The following is a 26,740-nucleotide window of genomic DNA, read 5'->3' on the forward strand; positions in this document are numbered from 1 at the left end:
AAAAATACGTTATCATTCGCCATCTCCTTTAAGAGGAGAATGAATGGAAAGACAGAAAGGGAAATGTAATTCTTATTCTTTGTTTCATGCCTTTTATAAATTGGAGTGATAGTCAAAGATGACCGTCACTATGGGTGAGAAAAGCCTACCACTTATAATTTGACTTTTTTTTTCTACCTCTGGCTATTTTGAGCAATAGAAACAGGGAAACGGTATGGCCCTGTGGATAGAGCCCAGGCCTGGGAGTTAGAAGGATTTGTGTTCTAATTCCAGCTCCACCACTTGTCTGCTGTGTGACCTTGGGAAAGTCATTTTCCTTTTCTGTGCCTCAGTTACCTCATCTATAAAATGGGGATTAAGGCTGTGAGCCCCATGTGGACCATGAACCATGTTCAACCCGTTTAGCTTGTATTTACCTAGACATTTAGTACAGTGTCTGTTATATAGTAAGATATGTAAATACCATAAAAAAAGACTAGGCACACCCAGAAGAGTACCGAGTATTGAAAAGCCAGAAATGGAAATATGTCATAGCATATATAATAATAATAATAATAATGATGGCATTTATTAAGCGCTTACTACGTACAAAGCACTGTTCTAAGCTCTGGGGAGGTTACAGGGTGATCAGGTTGTCCCACGGGGGGCTCACAGTCTTAATCCCCATTTTACAGATGAGGGAACTGAGGCATAGAGAAGTTAAGTGACTTGCCCAAAGTCACACAGGTTACAATTGGCGGAGCCGGGATTTGAACCCATGACCTCTGACTCCAAAGCCCGGGCTCTTTTCCACTGAGCCACGCTGCTTCTCCCTCCCTACTCATTTCTCACACCGTTGTCGGTGACTTTTGGGTGAAGGACAGGAAGAGAGCGTAGCAAGTCAGAAATGAGCTCACTGTGGGCAGGGAATGTGTCTGTTTATTGTGATAGTGTAATAATAATAATAATAATTATGGTATTTGTTAAGCGCTTACTATGTGCCAAGCACTGTTCTAAGTGCTGGGGGCGATACAAGGTAAACCAGGTTGTCCCACGTGGGGCTCACCATCTTAATCCCCATTTTACAGATGAGGGAACTGAGGCACAGAGAAGTCAAGTGACTTGCCCAAAGTCACACAGCTGACAAGTGGCAGAGTTTGGATTAAAACCCGTGACCTCTGACTCCCAAGCCCGGACTCTTTCCATTGAGCCACACTGCTTCTCTACTTTCTCAAGTGCTTAGTACAGTACTCTGCACACAGTAAGTGCTCAATAAATACGACTGGCTGAGTGACTGACTGGCAATGTGTTCCTCCCAGCAGCCATCATCATCATCATCATCAGTCGTATTTATTGAGCGCTTACTATGTGCAGAGCACTGTACTAAGCGCTTGGGAAGTACAAATTGGCAACATATAGAGACAGTCCCTACTCAACAGTGGGCTCACAGTCTAAAAGCCATTACTTGTTACTTCGCGCATTGGTGCCTCACTGTGTCCTTGGCTTCTATTTCCCCCCCTGAAAGTTACCAAAGCTTTCATGGAAATATAGATGATCGAAATGGGACAAGGCCAGGGAACGTAGTGTAGCTTTAACTCAGTGTCAAGGCAATAACATCATCTGTACTCATTGCAGCTCTTTCTCAAGGCAAGCAGTAAAGTCAACAGGGGCTAGGTTTGAAATTGAAAATCGGTAGCTCTAGAAGCTCTTTTCTAATAACAGCGAAGATATCAGCCATATGTTAGGAAAGAGTTCTTAGGCACTGTCAGCCGTTCTCTCAAATCATCCTCATTGTCATCGATAGCAACAGCCCTTATTGAGCGTTTTCTGTGCCCACAGCTTTATATATGTGGAGTCTCTGGGGCATTTAATAGACATAGCCCCTGCATTTGCAGAATTTAAAACTTAATGGGACAGAAGACATCACCAAAACTAAGATAAGCAAAAGAGAAAGGGCATAGATACAATGGATACAATTCCATACTTCATGCTGCTGCCCGGATTATCTTTGTCCAGAAACGCTCTGGGCATATTACTCCCCTCCTCATAAATCTCCAGTGGCTACCAATCAATCTGCGCATCAAGCAGAAACTCCTCACCCCCTCCTACCTCACCTCCCTTCTCTCCTTCTACAGCCCAGCCCGCATCCTCCTCTCCTCCGCCGCTAATCTCCTCACCGTACCTCGTTCTCGCCTGTCCCGCCGTCGACCCCCGGCCCACGTCATCCCCCAGGCCTGGAATTCCCTCCCTCTGCCCATCCGCCAAGCTCGCTCTCTTCCTCCCTTCAAGGCCCTACTGAGAGCTCACCTCCTCCAGGAGGCCTTCTCAGACTCAGCCCCTTCCTTCCTCTCCCCTTCGTCCCCCTCTCCATCCCCCCCATCTTACCTCCTTCCCTTCCCCACAGCACCTGTATATATGTATATATGTTTGTACATATTTATTACTCTATTCATTTATTTTGCTTGTACATATCTATTTTATTTATTTTATTTTGTTAGTATGTTTGGTTTTGTTCTCTGTCTCCCCCTTTTAGACTGTGAGCCCACTGTTGGGTAGGGACCGTCTCTATATGTTGCCAACTTGTACTTCCCAAGCGCTTAGTACAGTGCTCTGCACATAGTAAGCGCTCAATAAATACGATTGATGATGATGACGATGATACATAGATACGAAAAGTGAGTTAGAAATTAAATAGGTAACAAAGAGCTAAACACCCACATGCTGAGGTGGCAAAAGCAGGGAAGGATGGGGGCGTTAATGGGGGAATGCCAGTTGAACAAGTTGGAAAGCTGTTTGAGGATGGGGACCACATCTTTAGGGAAGCAGTGTGGCTTAGTGGAAAGAGCCCGGGCCTAGGAGTCAGAGGCCGTGGGTTCTAATCCTGCTTCTATCACTTGTCAGCTGTGTGACTTTGGGCAGGACACTTAACTTCTCTGTGCCTCAGTTCCTTCATCTGTAAAAGGAGGATGAAGACTCTGAGCCCCACGAGGGACAACCTGATTACCTTGTATCTCCCCCAGTGCTTAGAACAGTGCTTTGCACATATAAGCGCTTAACAAAAGCCATCATCATCATTCATTCATTCAATCGTATTTATTGAGCGCTTACTGTGTGCAGAGCACTGTACTAAGCACTTGGGAAGTACAAGTTGGCAACATATAGAGACAGTCCCTACCCAACAGAGGGCTCACAGTCTAGAAGATAATGGCATTTATTAAGCGCTTACCAGGTGCCAAGCACTGTTCGAAGCACCGGGGAGGACACAAGGCGATCAGGTCGTCCCACGGGGGACCCACAGTCCCCATCCCCATTCTACAGATGAGGCGACTGAGGCCCAGAGAAGTGAAGTGACCTGCCCTAAGTCACACAGCCGACAACCGGCAGAGTTGGAACTCGAACCCATGACCTCCTACTCCAAAGCCATCATCTTTTATTGAATCCTTTCAAAGCACTTAATGTAAGCACACTACCCACAGTTGGCATTCAGTCAGTGTCCATCATCATGGCCTAGTGGATAGAGCATAGGCCTGAGAGTCTGAGGACCCAAGTTCTAATCCTGGCTCTGCCACTTGTCTGCTGTGTGACCTTAGGCTAGTCGCTTAACCTCTCTGTGCCTCAGTTACCTCGTCTATAAAATGGGGATTAAGATTGTGAGCACCATGTGGGACATGGACTGGGTCCAACCTGATTAGCTTGTATCCATGCCAGCGCTTAGTACAGTGCCTGGCATATAGTATGTGCTTTGCAAAAGCCGTTTAAAAAATTGAATGCTTACGGTGTGCAGAGTGCTCAGTATTGTAGATCGATTGAAGTGTTTTTTTTTTTTTGGAAGATCATGATGGTTTGGTAAGTTAGAATAGGGAAGGAGTTTCAGGTAGGGATAAAGCATGAACAGTGAATCAGAGGCAGAAAAGTTACCTGGTACAGTTAGATTTTTGGGGGGAGAAGTGAAGAGTATGAACTGAATTATATCACAACATGGTGATGGCTTGAAAAGCAAAGAGCAGATGGAGTTCCTTTCATTCATTCATTCATTGTCGTATTTATTGAGCGCTTACTGTGTGCAGAGCACTGTACTAAGTGCTTGGGAAGTACAAGTTGGCAACATATAGAGATGGTCCCTACCCAACAGCGGGCTCACAGTCTAGAAGGGGGAGACAGAGAACAAAACAAAACATATTAACAAAATAAAATAAATAGAATAAATATGTACAAGTAAAATAGAGTAATAAATATGTACAAACATATATACATATATACAGGTGCTGTGGGGAAGGGAAGGAGGTAAAGTGGGGGGATGGAGAGGGGGAGGAGGGGGAGAGGAAGGAGCGGGCTCAGTCTGGGAAGGCCTCCTGGAGGAGGTGAGCTCTCAGTAGGGCCTTGAAGGGAGGAAGAGAGCTAGCTTGGCGGATGTGGGGAGGGAGGGCATTCCAGGACAGGGGGAGGACGTGGGCCAGGGATCAACGGCGGAACAGGTGAGAACGAGGCACGGTGAGGAGGTTAGCGGCAGAGGAGCGGAGGGTGTGGGCTGGGCTGGAGAAGGAGAGAAGGGAGGTGAGGTAGGAGGGGGCGAGGGGATGGACAGCCTTGAAGCCCAGGGTGAGGAGTTTCTGACTGATGTGTAGGTTGACTCGTAGCCACTGGAGATTTTTGAGGAGGGGAGTAATATGCCCAGAGCATTTCTGCCCAAAGATGATCCGGGCAGCAGCGTGAAGTATAGACTGAAGTGGGGAGAGACAGGAGGATGGGAGATCAGAGAGGAGGCTGGTACAGTAATCCAGACGGGATAAGATGAGAGCTTGAATGAGCAGGGTAGCGGTTTGGATGGAGAGGAAAAGGCGGATCTTGGCAATGTTGAGGAGGTGAGACCGGCAGGGTTTAGTGACGGCTTGGATGTGAGGGGTGAATGAGAGAGCGGAGTCGAGGAGGACACCAAGGTTGCGGGCTTGTGAGACGGGAAGTTTGGTAGTGCCGTCAACAGTGATGGGAAAGTCAGGGAGAGGACAGGGTTTGGGAGGGAAGACAAGGAGTTCAGTCTTGGGCATGTTGAGTTGTAGGTGGCGGGCAGACATCCAGATGGAGATGTCCTGAAGGCAGGAGGAGATGCGAGCCTGGAGGGAGGAAGAGAGAACAGGGGCAGAGAAGCCAGTGACAGGAATAGTAATTGTCATCCATGCCCTATAATTGGCTTCCAAGGTAATTGGAGCTAGGCTCCCAGACTTGCTCATCCAAGGTCTGAGAGTTTCCAGTCACAGCTTAAAGACTCCCAAATGGGTGATTTCTGGCTACTAGCTCTCTGAAACTGTCCCCTTCCAGTCCTCGGATATCCCCTAAAGTCTATGATCCTACTTGCTCCCTTGCTCAAAATGAAAAGTTGACATCTCTGGTAGTAGTAGTAGTAATAATAATAATAATAATAATAATAATAATTTTGGTATTTGTTAAGTGCTTACTATGTACAAAGCACTGTTCTAAGTGCTGGAGAGGATACAGGATGATCAGGTTGTCCCACGTGGGGCTTGCAATATTAATCCCCATTTTACAGATGAGGTAACTGAGGCACAGAGAAGTTAAGTGACTTGCCCAAAGTCACACAGCTGACAAGGGGCGGAGTGCATGTTCTAAGGCATCTTCGCTGTCCCCTAATACTGACATAGATATAGTCAGTATTTACATATACGCAAGTGCTGACGATGGGCATTATATAGAGAAGTGTACTTAACAGCTGAGGAGATGATAAGAATCAGGGTACTGATTGCTGTTCCCCATATCCCAGCCCCACAGCACTTATGTACATATCTGTAATTTTATTTATTTGTATCGATGTCTGTCTCCCCAACTCTAGACTGTAAGCCCATTATGGGCAGGGAATGTGACTGCTTCTTGCTGTATTGTACTCTCCCAAGCACTTAGTACAGTGCTCTGCACACAGTAAGCGCTCAATAAATATGATTGAATGAATGATTAGTTGGGTAAGGCTTGTAGAAGGAGATGGAATTTCAGGAGGGTGAGATTTGCAGCGTGGCTCAATGGGAAGAGCACGGGCTTGGGAGTCTGAGGTCATGGGTTCAAATCTCAGCTCTGCCAATTGTCAGCTGTGTGACCTTGGGTAAGTCACAACTTCTCTGTGCCTCAGTGACCTCATCTGTAAAATGGGGATTAGGGCTGTGAGCCCCACGTGGGACAACCTGATCACCTTGTATCCCCCCTAGTGCTTAGAACAATGCTTGTCACATAGTAAGTGCTTAAAAATGCCATCATTATTATTATTATTGTTATTATTATTATTTGAAGGTGGGCAGGGCTGAGGTGGAAATAGGAGGTCTAGGCCGTGGGGACAGTGTGAGAAAGGGGTCAGAAGTGGGCAAGTAAGGGTAGGAAACAGCCAGGGGGTGGGTTTGGGAGTTTTTCTTTATAGAAGCAGATATTAGGAACTACCTGATGTTTTTGAGGAGGGGAGTGAGAATGTACGAGAAGTTATATGTAGGCTAGAATGAAAGGAGGAGTCAGGGAGACCAGTCGGAAAGCTGATAGAGTAATCTGCCTTGAAGGTGATGAGGGCCTGAATCAGGGAAATCAGTCAGTCACTCAGTCAACTGTATTTATTGAGCGCTTACTGTGTGCAGAGCACTGTACTAGGCACTTGGGAGAGTACAATATAACAATAAACAGACACATTCCCTGCCCACAACGAGGTGACACCAAGAGTGCAAGATTCTGGGGCAGAGAAAATAGTAATTTGGTTGTCAGTGTTAGGAAAATTAGAAAACAGGGGAGACTTAGAAGAGGACATTTGACTTACCGAGTTTAAGGGACAGGCACGTCAGCCAGGTGGTCGATAGCTTGAAGGTAGGAGATATGAAACGGTAGAGCGTTATGCAGCGGCGGCCCAAAATACCAAATAAATTGTTATGTATCATCAGGAAATTCTCGTTGTAATATCTTAGAGAGTGTACAGAAAAGGGCATCAGTGTTATCAAGGTAGTGAAGAAACTTCTGTGTCATTATTGACTGAACACATTAGGATTCTTCAGTATAGAATGGTGAAGGCTGAGAAGAAAATTATGAAGGGGTTTGGCAGTCATGAAGTGAACCTGGAATTGCCATCTACCAGATTTCTTAATGCCAGTATGTCACTGAAGTTTGAAGGTATTAGGTTTTAAACAAAAAGAATACTTTTTCCCTATTATAAATGAAAGCACATTGAATTCATTGCCGCAGAATTTGTGGAGACGGAGAACATCAATTGTGTCGAGAAATCTTGGGTACATTAATCGGTAGTATAGCAGGTATTGGAAAAAAGTCAGGGATGTTATGTACCGCACTTTTCAAGAAAGACAACCATCATATAATAGCAAGTATCCTTTGGCATTGCTGTAGCAGAATATTGTGCTAGGTCAGTATGACATTGCTTGGGTCTATTTTTTGTTTAGAAATGTGATTACAATAGGAAAAAAATCCATGCTAGTCTCTTCTGAGGCCACCTTAAGCAGTTAGTGCTTGTTAGAAAAAATATGAGATTCCATGATAATGCCTTTCCTACCCACGACTTTCATAACTAGAAATTTTAAGGGTATACAGGGAGCGTGCCTGCCAACTGTCTGGTATTGTTCTCTCCCAAACACCTAGTCCAGTGTACGGCACATAGTAAGTGCTCAGTAAATACCACTGATGACGATGATACACATGAAAGGGCCAAACCTTGTTTCATAGATTATAATTTAGGTAAAATGGGATTTTTTTTTGTTTTTACAGCTCACAGAAGATGAAATTGCAACCATTCTTAAGTCTACTTTGAAAGGACTTGAATATCTGCACTTCATGAGAAAAATACACAGAGACATCAAGGCTGGAAACATCCTCCTCAATACAGAAGGACATGCAAAATTAGCAGATTTTGGAGTGGCTGGCCAATTAACAGTAAGTCTAATGTCTTTAAAAACATAGCAGAAATGCTTGAAGTCAGTGTATTTGGTTTAGACAAATATTTATGGAGAGTGGGCTTTGGGTTTCGGATACACATTAACTAGGATGATGGTGTTGGAAATTTTTATGCAACTTCTGAAACAAGTGAATGATTCTGGTGTAGGTTTTAGTACACAGTTAGCCCGAACCCACGTTCTGCCACAGTAATTAATTTCTTTTGCTAGCCCTTGTGCAGATTCAGGAAGAAGGGAAGTGATCTAGTGGCTGAGAAAGCTGAATTATAATCTGCTGAATTATAATCTGCAGAATCATTTCATCAAAAGTAGTGTTTCTAGGGGATGGGACACATCCAGCGCTTAGAACAATGCTTTGCACATAGTAAGCGCTTAATAAATGCCATCGTTATTTATTATTAAGGTGTACTGGATTAGAGCATGGGCCTGGCATTCAGAAGGTCCTGGGTTCTAATTCTAGCTCTGCCACTTGTCTGCTGGGTGACCTTGAGCAAGTCACTTAACTTCTGTGTTTCTCAGTTACCTCATCTGTAAAATGGGGAATGAGCACCACCTGGGACAGGGACTGTTCAAGCCAGTTTGCTTGTATCCACCCACCCACCCAAGCGCTTAGTATAGTGCCTGGCAAATAGTAAGCGCTTAACAAATACCATCATTATTATTTTTACACTTTTCAGTAGCCAGTATCACCTCAGTACTTGCGATTAGCCTGGCAGAGTGGAGAAGTTGGGACTCTTAAAATAATAATAATAATATGGTATTTGTTAAGGGCTTACTATGTGCCAAGCACTGTTCTGCACGCTGGGGGAGATACAAGGTAATCAGGTTGTCCCACATCGGGCTCACAGTCTTAATCCCAATTTTACAGATGAGGTAACTGAGGCCCAGAGAAGTTAAGTGATTTGCCCAATGTCACACAGCTGACAAGTGGTGGAGCTGGGATTAGAACCCATGACCTCTGGCTCCCAAGCCCGGGCTCTTTCCACTGAGCCACACTGTCTCTTGCAGTGGTCTAGCATGAACTTCATTTGAAAAAAGATGGATGATTTCAGAGTTTATGGTTCTTGGATTTGACACCTTCAGTTGTTGCAAATCATTGGAAAATGGTTAGTTAGCTTGAATCATCAGTCGGGTATTAGGGTTCAGGCATTACTCTTTTTTTCTGAGTGTTATATGTGCTTAGAGAAGCGGCGAGGTTCAGTGGAAAGAGCCTGGGCTTTGGAGTCAGAGGTCATGGGTTCAAATCCCAGCTCCGCCAATTGTCAGCTGTGTGACTTTGGGCAAGTCACTTCACTTCTCTGGGCCTCAGTTACCTCATCTATAAAATGGGGATTAAGACTGTGAGTCCCATATGGGACAACCTAATCACCTTATATCCTCCCCAGAGCTTAGAACAGTGTTTTGCACATAGTAAGCACTTAACAAATGCCATCATTATCTCCCCCTTCTAGACTGTGAGCCCATTGTTGGATAGGGACTGTCTCTGTATGTTGCCAACTTGTACTTCCCAAGCGCTTAGTACAATGCTCTGCACACAGTAAGCGCTCAGTAAATACAGTTGCATGAATGAATTGGAAAATGGCTAGTTAGCTTGAATCATCAGTCGGGTATTGGGGTTCAGGCATTACTCTTTTTTTCCGAGTGTTATCAAACACGCATGTTATAAAGCACATTATATGTTATAAATTATTTATATTCGTTATTATTATTAGTAGTAGTATTATTAGTATTACTCTTGTCTGTCTCCCCCTCTGGACTGTAAGGTTGTAGGCAGGGAATGTGACTGTCAACTCACCAAGCGCACCATCATCATCGATGATGATGAAGATGGCATTGAAATACCATGATGATATCTTATACCTCGCAGTAGTTGTTGTAATCATGAATGTATACTGTAATTCCAGGATACAATGGCAAAACGCAATACTGTGATAGGAACACCATTTTGGATGGCTCCTGAAGTAATCCAAGAAATAGGTTATAACTGCGTGGCAGACATCTGGTCCCTTGGTATCACATCGATAGAAATGGCTGAAGGGAAACCTCCATATGCTGATATACATCCCATGAGGGTAAGAGGAGAATTTTGAATAAGATGCTGATGCTTGTAATTTCATAATGCTGCTGTCACTAACTGTCAGATAATTTAATAATGTATTGATGCATTTTAAGTAACCTTTTTTAAAAAATTGGAAAATATTCATGAATGACTAATACTGTAAAATGCCCTTTTGTGGTGTCCGGATCATGTCCATGTCAGGTAAATCTACTTTAGATAATGTGATAGAATCATACGTGACTGCAATCTTGTCTTATGCCATCGAGTCATCTCCGACATATAGCAACACCTTGGACACATCCCTACCAGAACGCCCCACCTCCCATCTGCAGTAGTTCTGGTAGTGGATCCATGACTCCTGCTGGCCTGGAATGCCCTCCCTCCAGTCATTTGCCAAGCTAGCTCTCTTCCTCCCTTCAAAGCCCTACTGAGAGCTCACCTCCTCCAAGAGGCCTTCCCAGACTGAGCCCCCTCCTTCCTCTCCTCCTCTCCATCCTCCCCACCCTACCTCCTTCCCCTCCCCACAGCACCTATAGATATGTTCGTACAGATTTATTACTCTATTTATTTTACTTGTACATACTATTCTATTTATTTTGTAAATCAATCAATCAATCGTATTTATTGCGCGCTTACTGTGTGCAGAGCACTGTACTAAGCACTTGGGAAGTACAGGTTGGCAGCATATAGAGACGGTCCCTACCCAACAGTGGGCTCACAGTCTCGAAGGGGGAGACAGAGAACAAAACAAAACATATTAACAAAATAAAATCAATAGAATAGATATGTACAAGTAAAATAAATAAATAAATAGAGTAATAAATACGTACAAACATATATACATATATACAGGTGCTGTGGGGAAGGGAAGGAGGTAAGGAGGGAAGGAGGTATTGTTATGTCTCTCACACAAGTACACGCACAATACCTCAATCCTTTCCCTGTCCTTTTCTCTTTCCCATCTAGTATCAATTTAAAAATAATTGCCTTGTCGACCTCTTAGAGTACAGCCCTCCTGTTCATTCATTGCCTCAGTTACCTTATCTGTAAAATGGGGATTGAGACTGGGAGCCCCACGCAAATAAATAAATAAATAAATAGAGTAATAAATACGTACAAACATATATACATATATACAGGTGCTGTGGGGAAGGGAAGGAGGTAAGGTGAGGGGGATGGAGAGGGGGAGGAGGGGGAGAGGAAGGAGGGGGCTCAGTCTGGGAAGGCCTCCCGGAGGAGTTGAGCTCTCAGAATAATGATGTGCATCTAGCTTTAATTCTGTTTGTTCTGACGACTTGACACCTGCCCACATGTTTTGTTTTGTTGTCTGTCTCCCCCTTCTAGACTGTGAGCCCTTTGTTGGGTAGGGACCGTCTCTATATGTTGCCAACTTGTACTTCCCAAGCGCTTAGTACAGTGCTCTGCACACAGTAAGCGCTCAATAAATACGATTGAATGACTGAGTGAATGAATTGCTTCCGTCATCCATTCAATCATAGTTATTGAGCGCTTACCGTATGCAGAGCACTGTACTAAGCGCCTGTTGCTACTAGAAGATCAGTGAAGGCATTCTGTGAGATTAATGTTTGTAATCATTTTTCCAGTAGGTGTTTTTGTTACTGTGGGCTTTGGGTTTTTGGGCTTGAGGTGTTTTACTAAGTTATCGGGATTAAAATATTTCATAAATATTTCTCACTGAAGGAGGGTGGGATTATCTTTGTGAACCTGTTGCCCTCTAGTGGCTGAAGCTTAGGTAATTAGCTTTAAAGTTGTTTTTTAGGAAGGTGAAGACTAAGAACAAGAAGGGGTTGAAGAAAATAAAATAAAAGGGAGAGAGTATTGGAGAGCGTAGGGGAGAGAAAAGAAGATAAAGAGTATAGGAAGAATGAGTAATTGAGGAAAAACTGAAAAAGAGAAAAGAGAGGTAAATCTGAGGTTCTAGTTCTAGTATTAGTAAGGGAGAAATAATAGGGTAGTTTTATCTTATCACCCTCACCCAGTTACATTGGCCGTGATGCAGAGAAGGTAAAAAAAGTATTAGGAGTTTTAAGTATTGAGAGCGTGAAAGAAGAGACTAAGAAGAATCAGGAGGAAGGAAAGTGATCTGGGATTAGTCTTAACTAGCTTTTGAACTTTATGGTTTTTACATTACTTCTCTACACAGAATATTGATCATTACTCTTTTTCTTGCACGTTAAGTAGGTTTTAGTGGCAATGGCTGGCAACTTAGATGATTGTGATTAAATCTGGATTCAGAAAACCTTAAAATCTTTTTTTAATGATAGACGGTAAACTCCTTGTGAGCAGGGAGCATGTCTGTTAATTCTGTTGTATTGTACTCTCCTTAGTGCTTAGTAGAGTACTCTGTACAAAGCATTCAATAAATACTATTGATTGATTTGTTAAACGCTCACTATGTATCAAGTAATATTCTAAGCACTGGGGTAAGCACATGGAAAGAGCCCGGGCTTTGGAGTCAGAGGTCATGGGTTCGAATGCGGACTCGGCCACAAGTCTGCTGTGTGACCTTGGGCAAGTCACTTCACTTCCCTGAGCCTCAGTTCCCTCATCTGTAAAAATGGGGATGAAGACTGTGAGCCCCACATGGGACAACCTGATCACATTGTGTCCCCCGCAGTGCTTAGAACAGTGCTTTGCACATAGTAAGTGCTTAACAAATGCCATCATTATTATTATTATTATTATTAAGCAGGTCAGACACAGTCCCTGCCCCACACGGGAGGGAGAACAGGTTTTGAATTCTCAATTTATCGCTGAGGAAACTGCGACCTAGGGAAGTTAGGTGACTTGCCCAAGGTCAAACATCAGGCATGAGGAAGAACTGTGATTAGAACCCATGTGATCTGACTCTCTGGCCTGTGTTCTTCCCAAATTTTAAAACTTTGATAAATTTGTATAAATTGTATAACTCTTCAGTGATATACCGCTCTTGGGCGCCCAGAAACGTTCCCCATCAGAACTTTCTTTACCCCATTCCTCATAATTCCTTCTCATGTGTCTTTACCGAAACTCTGCAAAAGTCCTTGTCCTTGCTCCTGCCGCTTCCCTGAGCTGCGGAAAGGTAGCAACCCCTGGTGCTTCAACTATCATCTCTACGCTGATGACACCCAGATCTCCATCTCTGCCCCTGCTCTCTCCCCCTCCCTCCAGGCTCGCATCTCCTCCTGCCTTCAGGACATCTCCATCTGGATGTCCGCCCGCCACCTAAAGCTCAACATGTCGAAGACTGAGCTCCTTGTCTTCCCTCCCAAACCTTGTCCTCTCCCTGACTTTCCCATCTCTGTTGACGGCACTACCATCCTTCCCGTCTCACAAGCCCGCAACCTTGGTGTCATCCTCGACTCCGCTCTCTCATTCACCCCTCACATCCAAGCCGTCACCAAAACCTGCCGGTCTCAGCTCCGCAACATTGCCAAGATCCGCCCTTTCCTCTCCATCCAAACCGCTACCCTGCTCATTCAAGCTCTCATCCTATCCCGTCTGGACTACTGCACTAGCCTTCTCTCTGATCTCCCATCCTCATGTCTCTCTCCACTTCAATCCATACTTCATGCTGCTGCCCGGATTATCTTTGTCCAGAAACGCTCTGGACATATTACTCCCCTCCTCAAAAACCTCCAATGGCTACCGGTCAATCTGCGCATCAGGCAGAAACTCCTCACCCTGGGCTTCAAGGCTCTCCATCACCTCGCCCCCTCCTACCTCACCTCCCTTCTCTCCTTCTGCTGCCCAGCCCGCACCCTCCGCTCCTCCACCACTAATCTCACTGTACCTCGCTCTCGCCTGTCCCGCCATCGACCCCCGGCCCACGTCATCCCCCGGGCCTGGAATGCCCTCCCTCTGCCCATCCGCCGCGCTAGCTCTCTTCCTCCCTTCAAGGCCCTGCTGAGAGCTCACCTCCTCCAGGAGGCCTTCCCAGACTGAGCCCCTTCTTTCCTCTCCCCCTCGTCCCCCTCTCCATCCCCCCGTCTTACCTCCTTCCCTTCCCCACAGCACCTGTATATATGTATATATGGTTGTACATATTTATTACTCTATTTATTTATTTATTTATTTATTTTACTTGTACATTTCTATCCTACTTATTTTATTTTGTTGGTATGTTTGGTTCTGTTCTCTGTCTCCCCCTTTTAGACTGTGAGCCCACTGTTGGGTAGGGACTGTCTCTATGTGATGCCAATTTGTACTTCCCAAGCGCTTAGTACAGTGCTCTGCACATAGTAAGCGCTCAATAAATACGATTGATTGATTGATTGATTGATTGGTGATTTTTCTGGGGTCCAGCTTTGCCCAAAGCTGCTCCTTCCCCATTACCTCTTGGCTGGCTGCACATGAAAGGGAGGAGAGACGGCAGCAAGACTTACAGTCAGTCGATCAATGGTATTTATCGAGTGATTACTTTGTGCTGAACTCTGTGCCAAGCTCCCGGGAGAGTGTAGTCGAGTCGATAAAGTCTGTCAAGGCGGCAGGCCGAGAGTCAGCGGAGAGGAGGAGCTACTGTTGGTCCCACTGCTTTGGTACCCCGCTGATCATGCTAGGCCTTGAGTACCACAAGCAGGGAAGAGAGGGGGTCACCCTTATCATCATCATCATCATCATCATCATCATCATCATCATCATCAATCGTATTTATTGAGCGCTTACTATGTGCAGAGCACTGTACTAAGCGCTTGGGAAGTACAAACTGGCAACATGTAGAGACAGTCCCTACCCAACAGTGGGCTCACAGTCTAAAAGGGGGAGACAGAGAACAAAACCAAACATACTAACAAAATAAAATAAATAGAATCATCTGGTTGGACTGACTAGGGGTCTGATGGAAAGGCAAGTAGCTGGGCAACCGGCGTTAGCCACACACACTGCCAAAGGAGACCTCTGGATTCTCCCTACAACTGTCAACTCACAGGAGGGGAAGAGGGAGAGAGGTAGGGTGTAGCCCCAGTTCCATATTCTTTGTCTTTAAATTAGACTCTTGATACGGTCTCTGATTCTTTCATTCATTCATTCGTATTTATTGAGCACTTACTGTATGCAGAGCACTGTACTAAGTGCTTGGGAAGTACAAGTTGGCAACATATAGAGACGGTCCCTACCCGACAACGGGCTCACGGTCTAGGCCTGATTCTTGCGGGCATATGTTGTGAATGATGGTGGTGGGAAGGGCTTGGAAAGCTACAGAGGTACTGTGTGAAAAAATACAACCTCACTGTTAGCTGTCCTGTAAATACATGAGGAAATTCGGTGGAATTACTGTTTTCATTTTTTACTAAAGCATAAAGTGTGGCTTGGGTAATGGCCTCTTTGCAGAGATTTACCGATGGAATTCAAAGCTTTGTAATTATTGCATTACTTGTGGATAAAAATGGCTAGAGAAATAATGTTTGTGTGGCAATGAAGAGGCATGTATGAGACCATATGACATTTTAGAACAGGGGCCATTGGTGTAACTTTCTGGCACTTACATTGCACTTGTATATATGTATATATATATTTTTATATATATATATATTTATATATATATATATATATATATGTTTGTACATATTTGTTACTCTATTTATTTATTTATTTTACTTGTACTTGTCTATTCTATTTTATTTTGTTAGTATGTTTGGTTTTGTTCTCTGTCTCCCCCTTTTAGACTGTGAGCCCACTGTTCGGTAGGGACTGTCTCTATATGTTGCCAACTTGTACTTCCCAAGTGCTTAGTACAGTGCTCTGCACACAGTAAGCGCTCAATAAATACGATTGATGATGATGATGATGATGATTGCACTTATGTATCCAAGTGGACAGTAGTAATAAAATTTATTAAGCACTTACTTTGATATATTTGTTTCTTAACAAATAAGAAATATTTGTCGGAGTCTACCTGTATTTTGGAAAATGGAGTTTATGAATTATTTACTGAATGCTGAGCTCTCTGGAGAGTTATACAGTAGTAAAATTGGACATAATCCATTATGCATCACTAGTATTGAATAGCTCTGGTATTTGTCCAGGGAAAATAGCATGGCTCCAAATCAGGAACAGGGGTTTAGTAGAAGTTCATTCATTCATTCATTCAGTCAGTCGTATTTATTTAGCGCTTACTGTGTGCAGGGCACTGTACTAAGCGTTGGAAAGTACAGTTCGGCAACAGAGACAATCCCTGCCCAACAACGGGCTCACAGTCTCCTTCCACATGGCTAGGGTTGGATACCATTTTCAGTGGCTGTTTAGGAAAAGAACTGACTACACGGAGAAAAATGTTTTAAGTTGGCTGGATGATTAGTGTTCCAAGCTGGGATGTTATATGTTAGGTGAGGAGTTGTTGGAATGTTGGAGGTTGGTCCTGGGAATAAAGAGTTTTCTAAAAGGTAGGCGGGAAAGACTTTTGGGAACCACTTTTGAGTAGTTGAGCTGTCCCAGACACACAAGCATGTATCTTAGAAGCAGGTATTTCACATTCTACATATTTGTCTAGAAAATTATCTTGGATAGTATATATCAAGTGCTTAGTACAGTGCTCTGCACACAGTAAGCGCTCAATAAATACGATTAAATGAATGAAATTACAACTGGGTTATTTCCACTGTTCTGTTTTATTGGCTAAATATGTGCTATATATTCTGTGGACGTGATTGATGCTTCAGCATGGCAAGAAGACCTACCATAACACATTTTCATTTATGGGTTTATTCAAGTTGGACTAGTTCCTAAATTCTTACTAGGAAGGCCTCGTAAGAGTGGGTTGAAGGTGTGCGGTAGAGGAGCCACCTTGAAGCCGGTTGGGAGAGTGGCGAGGTGGATTTCCCAGTGCTGTTTCCATGAATAAAGGCAACTTATGTGAGCTGCTTGGACTCAGAGGGGCTCACTAGGATATTCCAGTAACCCCAATGGGCCTATCCTAACTCTAGTGTGTATAGAAAGAGAGGGGTATAAATGCATACGTTTGGAGGGAGAGAGAAGTAAAATGGTTCTTCATGGTGTTTGGCCATTAACTTGATTTTTCACAATAGAATTTTCAAGTTACAACTTTGGAATATTTCTTACCTAGCATAAAGAACCAAAATATGAATGATCGCTGAGATTGTGATAATAATAATAATTATGGTATTTGTCAGGCTGTGGGACAACCTGTTTACCTTGTAACTACCCCAATGCTTAGAACAGCGTTTGGCACGCAGTGAGCTCTTAACAAATACCATAATTTTAACTAAGTGCTTACTATGTGCCAGGCACTGTACTAAACTTTGGGGTGGATACAGGCCAGTCAGGTTCGACACAGTCCCTGTCCCAAATGGAGCTCACAGTCTCAATCCCCATTTTAAGCGCTTAGTACAGTGCTCTGCACAGAGTAAGCGCTCAATAAATACGATTGATTGATTGATTGATTTTACTGTTGAGATAACAGACACAGAGGAGTGACGTGACTTGCCCAAGATCACACAACAGACAAGAGGAATAGCCAGGAGTAGAACCCATGACCTTCTGATTCCCAGGCCCGTGCTCTATCCACCAAGCCATGCTGCTTCTGAGGTTATGAGATTATAATAATAATAATAATGGCATTTATTAAGCGCTTACTATGTGCCAAACACTGTTCTAAGCACTGGGGTGGGTGCAAGGTAATCAGGTTGACCCACGTGGGGCTCACAGCCTTAATCCCCATTTTACAGATGAGGTAACTGAGGCACAGAGAAGTTGTCACATGCCCAAACTCACACAGCCAACAAGTGGCAGAGGCGGGATTAGAACCCATGACCTCTGACTCTCCCAAGCCCGTGCTCTTGCCACTAAACCAAAGTAAGGGGTTCCCCCACTCAAGGGACAAGGACCGTATCTAATTTCCACCTATGTATTTTCTCCCAGCATTTAGCACCATCCTTTGCACACAATAAGTGCCTAATAAATTTTATTACTACTGTCCACTTGGATACATAGCTTGTATGGCATTTAAAAGGTTGTCAATTACAAAACAAAAGAACAGGAAACCTAAGTTGTTCTTGAATTTGACCGTAACATTTCAACAATTACCCCTTTTTTATGTGAGTTAATTATGCAAATAAAATCCCTACATGACTTTTACCGGGCAGGCTTCCTATGTGTCTGAGATAAGACTGTGAAAAAGGGTAAATCAAAGAAAAATGGAGCATGGGCAAAGTTGGAAGAATTGGAACATGCAGTTGTTTGCTGTAGACTGACTGTAAGCTCGCTGTGGGCAGGGAATGGGTCTGTTTATTGTTTTATTGTACTCTCCCAAGTGCTTAGTACAGTGCTTTGCACACAGTAAGCTCTCAATAAAAATGATTGAGTGAATGGATGAATGCACTTCTCAGCTCTGTTCTATTGTACTCTCCCGAGCACTGAATACGGTGAGCCCCATGTGGGACAACCTGATAATTTTTTTTATCTATCCCAGTGCTTAGAACAGTGCCTGACACATAGTAAGCATTCATTCATTCATTCAATCATATTTATTGAGCGGTTACTGTGTGCAGAGCACTGTACTAAGCGCTTGGGAAGTACAATTCAGCAATAGAGACAATCCTTGCACTTAAAGACCGTCATTATTATTTGAGAAGCAACACGGTTTAGTGGAAAGGGCACAGGCTTCGGAGTCAGAGGTCATGGGTCCTAATCCCGCCTCTGCCACTTGTCAGCTGTGTGACTTTGGGCAAGTCACTTAACTTCCCTGTGCCTCAGTTACCTCAATCTGTAAAATGGGGATGAAGACTGTGAGCCCCACACGGGACAATGTGATTACCTTGTATCTACCCCAGCACTTAGAACAGTGCTTGGCACATAGTAAGCGCTTAACAAATACCATCATTATTATTACTATTATCACAGTGATCTGCGCACAGCACTCGATCATCATCATCATCAATCGTATTTATTGAGCGCTTACTATGTGCAGAGCACTGTACTAAGCGCTTGGGAAGTACAAATTGGCAACATATTTGAGTGCTTACTTTAGGCATAAATACTTTTGGTTGATTGATTGATTTGCTGTGTATGCCCATTAGACTGTGATTAGTCTTTTAGATTAGTCTTTTAGATTAGTCTTTTAGACTGTGAGCCCACTATTGGGTAGGGACTGTCTCTATGTGTTGCCAATTTGTATTTCCCAAGCGCTTAGTACAGTGCTCTGCACATAGTAAGCGCTCAATAAATACGATTGATGATGATGATTAGCTTTTTTGCTCAGAGGAGCAAAAGACTCTTCCGAAGAAGTAGTAGCTGCCTCTTTTATGAGAGCTGCTCTTTGTCAGGGTATCTTATTTCAGTTCCGGCTGTGGAATCGATTGGGAATTTGGCTATCCACTGTGGAAGTGGCACTCTCCTTTCTGAGATCCCGCTTTTCTCACTCCACCGCAACCTGCTATTTCATGACTGAACTGATATTTTCTTGGATTTTGGTAACTTTCTGATAGTTTTTGCAGCAGGATGTTATATTTCACTAGTTATGAATCATTACGAGTCTGAATAGGGAATTGCTGGCCACTTTTTTTTTTAGTGGTGCGTGGCTCAGTGGAAAGAGCCTGGGCTTGGGAGTCAGAGGCCATGGGTTCTAATCCCAGGTCTGCCACTTATCAGCTGTGTGACTTTGGGCAAGTCACTTAACTTCTCTGGGCCTCAGTGACTTCATCTGTAAAATGGAGATTAAGACTGTGAGCCCCATGTGGGACAACCTGATTACCTTGTATCTCCCCCAGCGTGCAGAACAGTGCTTGGCACATAGTAAGCGCTTAACAAATACCAAAATTATTATGATTATTATTATTGTTATCCCCTTTCAAGGTGTGCAGGGTCTTCTGAATTAACATTGCTTAATCATCCAAGATAATATTGAATGCTACTGTTGCTTCTTGACTAATTGAGTGACAAGGAATCTAGACTCCCGTAGCACTTCTGCTTAGATTTTCCCACCAGCAGTACTTGAGGCATTTTGTGCCTAGTGGTGGTTGCTTGAGCCATCCTCACTGCCTTGTGGAATTCTTGTGCGGCTAAGGCTGGATTGACCTCCGTCATTCATTCATTCAATCGTATTTATTGAGCGCTTACTGTGTGCAGAGCACTGGACTAAGTGCTTCGGAAGCCTTAAGACTGTTCAAGCCCCCTTCCCCTCCAACCCCCTTGCATGCCCTCTTTTTCCATTGGATTCCCATTCCTGTCAGGAAGCAGGGTAGGGACATTTTTTTGTAAGTGTAATTTCATAATCGGTGGTATTTATTGAACGCTTACTATGTGCAGAGCACTGTGAAAGCTCACCTTCTCCAGGAGGCCTTCCCAGACTGAGCCCCCCCTTTTCCTCTGCTCCTCCTCCCCTCTCCATCACCCTCCCTCCCTCTGCTCTACCCCCTGCCCCATAGCACTTGTGTGTATTTGTACATATTTATTTTTCTATTTATTTTATTAATGATGTGTATATAGCTATCAGTTTATATATTTATTTTGATGCTATGGATGCCTGTCTACTTGTTTTGTTTTGTTGGCTGTCTCCCCGCTTCTAGACTGTGAGCCCGTTAATGGGTAGGGATTGACTCCATCTGTTGCCGAATTGTACTTTCCAAGTGCTTGGTACAGTTCTGTGCACACAGTAAGCGCCTGATCAATCAATCAATCAATCAATCGTATTTATTGAGCACTTACCGTGTGCAGAGCACTGTACTAAGCGCTTGGGAAGTACGAGTTGGCAACATATAGAGACAGTCCCCAACAGTGGGCTCACAGTCTAAAACGATTTAATGAATGAGTGAGTTAATGTGGTCAATCAGTCATTCAGTTGTATTTATTGAGCGCTTACTGTGCGCAGGGTACTGTACTAAGTGCTTGAGAGAGTACAGTATAAACAGAGTTGGTAGACATGTTCCTTGCCCACTTATAGTGTAGAGGGGGAGACAGACATTGCTATGAATAAATGAATTTTGAATATGTACATAAATGCTGTGGGGCTGAGGGAGGGGTGAATAAAGGGAACAAATCAGGGTGAGGCAGAAGGGAGTCATAGAAGAGGAACTGAGGGCTTAATCAGCCAAGGTGATGTGCTTTTAATACGGTTTTGAAGGTGGGGAGAGTGATCGTTTGTCAGAAAGGAAGAGAAAGGGCATTCCAGGCCAGATGCAGGATATGGGGTGAGAGGTCAGCGGTGAGATCGACGATTGAGGTACACTGCGTAGGCTGGCATTGGAGGTGCAAATTTTGTGGGCTGGGTTGTAGTGGGAAAGAAGTGAGGTAAAGTAGGAGGGGGCAAGGAGATTGAGTGCTTTAAAGCCAGTGGTAAAGAGTTTGATGCAGAGGTGGATGGGCAACCCCTGGAGGTTCTTGAGGAGTGGGGAAACATTGACCGAATGATTTTGTTGAAAAATGATCAGGGCAGTAAAGTGTGGCCTGAAGTCAAGGGAGGCAGGAGGTCAGCGAGGAGGCCGGTGCAGTAATCAAGATGGGATAGGATAAGTGATAGCAGTTTGAATGGAGAGGAAAGGGTGGATTCGAGCAATGTTGTGAAGATTGAACTGACAGAATTTGGTGGCAGATTGACTATGTGTGTGGGGGGAGAGAGAGAGAGAGAGAGGAGTCAAGGATAATGCCAAGGTTATGAACTTGTGAGACGGGGAGGATAATAACAATGATAATAATAATAATGATGGCATTTGTTAAGCGCTTACTATGTGTCAAGCACTGTTCTAAGCGCTGGGATAGATACAAGGTCATCAGGTTGTCCCACGTGGGACTCACATTCTTCACCCCCATTTTACAGATGAGAGAACTGAGGCACAGAGAAGTTAAGTGACTTGCCCAAAGTCACACAGCAGACATGTGGCGGAGCCGGGATTCGAACCCACCACCTCTGACCCCAAAGCCCATGCTCTTTCCACTGAGCCACGCTGCTTCTCTAATAATAATAAATGATGGCATTTATTAAGCGCTTACTATGTGCAAAGCACTGTTCTAAGTGCTGGGGATGTTACAAGGTGATCAGGTTGTCCCACGGGGGGCTCACAGTCTTAATCCTCATTTTACAGGTGAGGTAACAGGCCCAGAGAAGTTAAATGACTTGCCCAATGTCACACAGCTGACAATTGGCAGAGCTGGGATTTGAACCCATGGCCTCTGACTCCAAAGCCCGGGCTCCTTTCTACTGAGCCACGCTGCTTCTCTATGGATGGTGGTGCCATCGACAGGGATGGGAAAGTCAGGGGGATGACAGGGTTTGGGCGGGAAGATAAGGAACTCTGTTTCGAACATGTTAAGTTAATCAAAAATACGATTGATTAAGTTTGAGTTATTGGCGGAACAGCCAAGCAGAGATGTCCTGAAGGCAGGAGGAGATCCAAGACTGCAGAGAAAGAGAGAAATCAGGACTGGAGATGTGGAGAGTAGCAGTGCAGCAGTGTTGGCAGACAATTCCCTGCCCACAGCAAGCTTACAATCTGAAGGGGGAGACAGGCAATAATATAAATGTATAATTTATAATATAGTCATTATATCTGGGATCACATAAATGAAATAATTGCCTATAGTTGTATTAGAAATAATAGGTAAGGGCCACATAAACAGCCGTAACTTTATAAGCACAAAAATTATTGCTTATAAACCAGAAGTTACAAATTTAATTTGAAGGCTTGTGAATCTTTTTAATTTTTCTAATCAAATGAATGATCTCAAAGGACAAAGTAATTTCACATAACAGTTCTGGATTACCCAGAACATATGTTCCTGTTAATAACTCGCTTTATGGTCTTTAAGGACTTGTACGTAGTTAGTACATTTTTGTACATTCGATACCCGTCGTTTTTCTTAATTTTTATTAGTGAGTTGTTACAGTGGTTAACAAGAAATACACAGATTTAACTTGCAATAGTTTTCCCAGAGTTATATGATCTAACTTCACAAGCTTCTCGGACATATGTAGATGCTTTTCTATTTTGTTTTAGTTATGACATACAATTGATATAGGCAAGCATGAAAGCTTGGGCAAATTTTCATTGCTTTTCCTGGATCTTGCTCAGGTTCTGTGGTATTTATGTAAAGCACAATTCTGTTACTTGGGAATGCATGTTGAAATTATCATGTGCACTGTTTTGCTGTAGGCCGGTTGGCACTGCCACAAAGGTAATGCACTGCCAGTAGGCCATTTCCTTGTCGGCTGCGTTTACAATTTAATAGAAATATTACATGACTTTTTAAACAAGTGTTTTGGCAGGGAGGAAATGGCAGATTCCATTCAAACAAGCATAGCTTCCTCTCCTAACCACACTCCAGCTACTCAAAGAATTGTCGTCCACTTCAGATTTGGGGTGGGGGGTTAGGGATGGGCTGGGAAAATAGGTTGAAAAATTTTAAAATGCCCAAGCACTAGTTTTATATATATATATATATATTTTTAATTTTATATATATTTACATAACTCTAGTTTTGGATGTTCTCGAAAAGCAGCGGCAGCTGATTTGCTAGAAGTTCTCAGTCTGGGGATGCCAGCTTTTGATGAGTTGCAAAATCATTACAGTCAGTCATTTAGGAAGCCTAGTGCCGTCATTTTATGATGTTGGCATATGATAGCTATGGCCTTGAGTCACACTTTATAGTTTTCTAGTCTTGCTGAAGACATCTGGTTTGATACTCGCCGTTTTTCCAAATGGAGCACCAGTCACTCTGTATGAGCTGAAATAACATCCAAATTGGCATCGGAGAGTTGACGGAAAAGAAATTTGGTATACTTGGGGAGTGCCGCTGGAGACACGGAGCAGCTCCATGATATTGTTTTGGCAGAATGGCTTGAATCCTGGCGTAGTTTCCAAACTTGAAACATGACCTCCATTTGTTTCCCCCACCCCCTGCAGTTAATTCTTGTTTTGGTTAGATTTACTCATTTCTAAAGTTTCCAATATTTCTAATCAGGTAGAGCGCTCGCTTAGCATGCGAGAGGTGGCGGGATCGATGCCCGCATTCTCCAATTTTCCAGTGCTTAGAACAGTGCTCTGCACATAGTAAACACTGAATAAATGCCATTATTATTATAATCAATAAATATCTGTTTTCGAATACCGAGCCCCATGAGGGACAGGGGCCGTGTTTGATTCCCACCTTTGTATTTTCTCCCTTAGGGTGGTACTCTGTACACAGGAAGTGCTGAATAATAATAGTAATGTTGGTATTTGTTAAGCGTTTACTTTGTGCCAAGCACTGTTCTAAGCACTGGGGTAGATACAGGGTAATCGGGTTGTCCCACGTGGGGCTCACAGTCTTCATCCCCATTTTACACATGAGGGAACTGAGGCCCAGTGAAGTGACTTGCCCAAGGTCACACAGCAGACAAGTGGCGGAGCCGGGATTAGAACCCATGACCTCTGACTCCCAAGCCCGGGCTCTTTCCACTGAGGCATGCTGCTCCCGCTACCAGTGGTGGTTAAAAGAATTTTTTAAGGAAAAAGTTCAATCAGGTCTGTGACTAGTCCATAAACTATTTTTTAGCATTCAAGGGCTTCTCTGTATCTTATGCCTAAATTTACACCTCTTACCAGAGGGAGCAAATAGTTTGGTTAAACGTTGATCTTTTTCTCTTTTTCCATCTCTGGCTTTATAGTCATTTTATCAAGGAGATACTATAAATTGTGCTCCTATGGTACGGTAGAAGCCAGTGTGATGGGTGTGTGGTTGCAGATCTCACATCATAGACTTTTGTTATTTTCCATGTTGAAGTTGGTTAGTCCTGGACATATGGACATCATATGTTCTTCCAAGTGCCGTATAAAGCCCGTTTGAACTGTTTCCATTTGCCTCCAGTCCAATCACGGTATTTATTTTTCCGTGGCACTTAACCAGATTATCCTTACCTCCTGCTCAGTTTGTGTCACTGCCACCATGGATTGAACATGCGATCGCTCCCCTTTTTCACAGCATCTCATAATTGCCTCTCCGGTTACCTTTTTTATACACTATTGATTGATGTTTATAAAGTGCCTGAGATCTTCAGATAACAGGCACTCGAGGGCAAGGCCTGACTGTATATTCACCATGACTTTGTATATACCGGGAATGATTGTATTAAATAATATTGATTAGAGTTTAGGAGATGAAAAATTCAGTGTCCTAAAGGTTGAAAACAAAATGACAGACGGCTTTTGGGCATTACCGCTTGTCAGATGCTAGGTTGGAGGTTAGCGTCGACGTAAACTGATGCTTAAATTTTATTTATTTGGTGTTTGTCTTCTAGATTAGGTATTTGTAAATCAAAAGGTGGAATTTCAGACCATCCCCGTTGGCCCTCCTGCTTCCAGTCCCAGCCGGAGGGCTAGTAGTAAGTTGTCCTTTGCCAGTTTCCAGGCTACTTACTCTGTCTCTGCGGAGTCCCCGCCTAACGCTTTGAGATTTCAGGGCATCACTCTGGAATCTGGCCTGGGCATCCGTATCTCCGAGCTTCCCTCCTGCTTGGGTGGCAGAGTTTCCACAAGTTGCGGTGGGGTGGGAAAGAGGAGCTGGATGTACCCCAAGGCTCCAACGCCCCACCCCGATCTATCCGACCGATGCGAGGAAGTGGATTCAAATTGATGACACATGAGACTATGATACCACGCATGTACAAGGCTCTGCCCCCTGACATTTTACTTTCAGCTATGCGTGCCGCTGCTTGGACCCCTCTCTCCCCAACCCATTTCCCCTCCTGCTGCCGGAAGCCGCCTGTAGACAGGGGAAGCGGTGTGGCTTAGCGGAAAGAGCACGGGCTTGGGACTCAGAGGATGTGAGTTCTAATCCTGGTCTGCCGTGTGACCTTGGGCAAGCCACTTAACTTCTCCATGCCTCAGTGACCTCATCTGTAAAACGGAAATTAAGACTGCGAGCCCCACGTGGGACAAACTGATTACCTTGTATTTACCCCGGTGCTTAGAACAGTAAGTGCTTAACAAGTACCATTATTATTATTATTATTATTATTACTGACCCCGTGCCAGGTAACGTACCAATCTCCGACCCTCTCTTGCCAAGATTATGTCTTTTGTGGCACCATCCCCCTTGTTCCTGTGGGTAGCCCGAATCCCTGCCCCAGTCCCAGCCCTGAGACTAACAGCTGTCACATTTGTTAAGTGCTTATTGTGTGCTAAGCGCTGGGGTGGAGGCAAGCCAGTGGGGTTGGAAACGGTCCCTGTCCCAAGTGGGGCTCACAGTCTCCATCCCCATTTTACCGATGAGGTAACTGAGGCACAGAAAAGGAAAGTGACTTGCCCAGAGTCACACAGCAGGATTAGACCCAGGACCTTTTGACTCCCGGTTCTGTGCACCGTCCACTATGGCAGGCTGCTTCTGCGTGGCGAGTGGAGAAGGGGCAAGACCAGGATGAGAGAGGGGCAACCGCTGTTGCCGTGGGTGCGGCGGCTCCGGGGGTCATCACCCCACCACCTCCTTCCTCTTTCCTTTTCCTTTCCCGCCCGGCCTGGGTTTGGGACCGATGGGTGGTGGGGAAGGGGTGGGGTGACACACTCACCGGAGCTGGCCACTCTGGAAGCAATAGCTGTTGCTCTGAACAAAGTTCAAGAAAACACCGGAGCGTGGGGGTGGAGAGATAAGAGGAGAGGCCCAGGTTTGAGGAACAGGGGCAAGAATGTCCCAAGGAACAGGGCAGAAAAATAAACAGTGGGAAAAGAGTAGCAGGGAAGGCTTTATAAGGTAAATCCTTACTTAGCCAACGGGCTTGGCCAACTTGGCAGGGAGAAGCAGCATGGCAGAGTGGGTAGAACATGGGCCTGGGAATCAGAAG

At 44.2% G+C, this 26,740-nt stretch overlaps 1 protein-coding gene across 2 annotated transcripts in view; it reads left to right on the forward strand.

The window, feature by feature from the left end:
* STK3 (serine/threonine kinase 3) overlaps positions 1 to 26,740 on the forward strand; it is a 363,087-nt gene that overhangs the window by 82,967 nt on the left and 253,380 nt on the right. For both annotated transcript variants that reach the window (XM_038745400.1, XM_038745401.1), the window contains 2 exons: positions 7,735 to 7,899; positions 9,824 to 9,991. In XM_038745400.1, coding sequence (XP_038601328.1) covers positions 7,735 to 7,899; positions 9,824 to 9,991 — 333 coding nt within the window. The remainder of the gene's footprint in view (positions 1 to 7,734; positions 7,900 to 9,823; positions 9,992 to 26,740) is intronic.

The sequence above is a fragment of the Tachyglossus aculeatus genome, chromosome 4 (genome assembly GCF_015852505.1).
Source record: "Tachyglossus aculeatus isolate mTacAcu1 chromosome 4, mTacAcu1.pri, whole genome shotgun sequence".
NCBI lineage: Eukaryota > Metazoa > Chordata > Mammalia > Monotremata > Tachyglossidae > Tachyglossus > Tachyglossus aculeatus.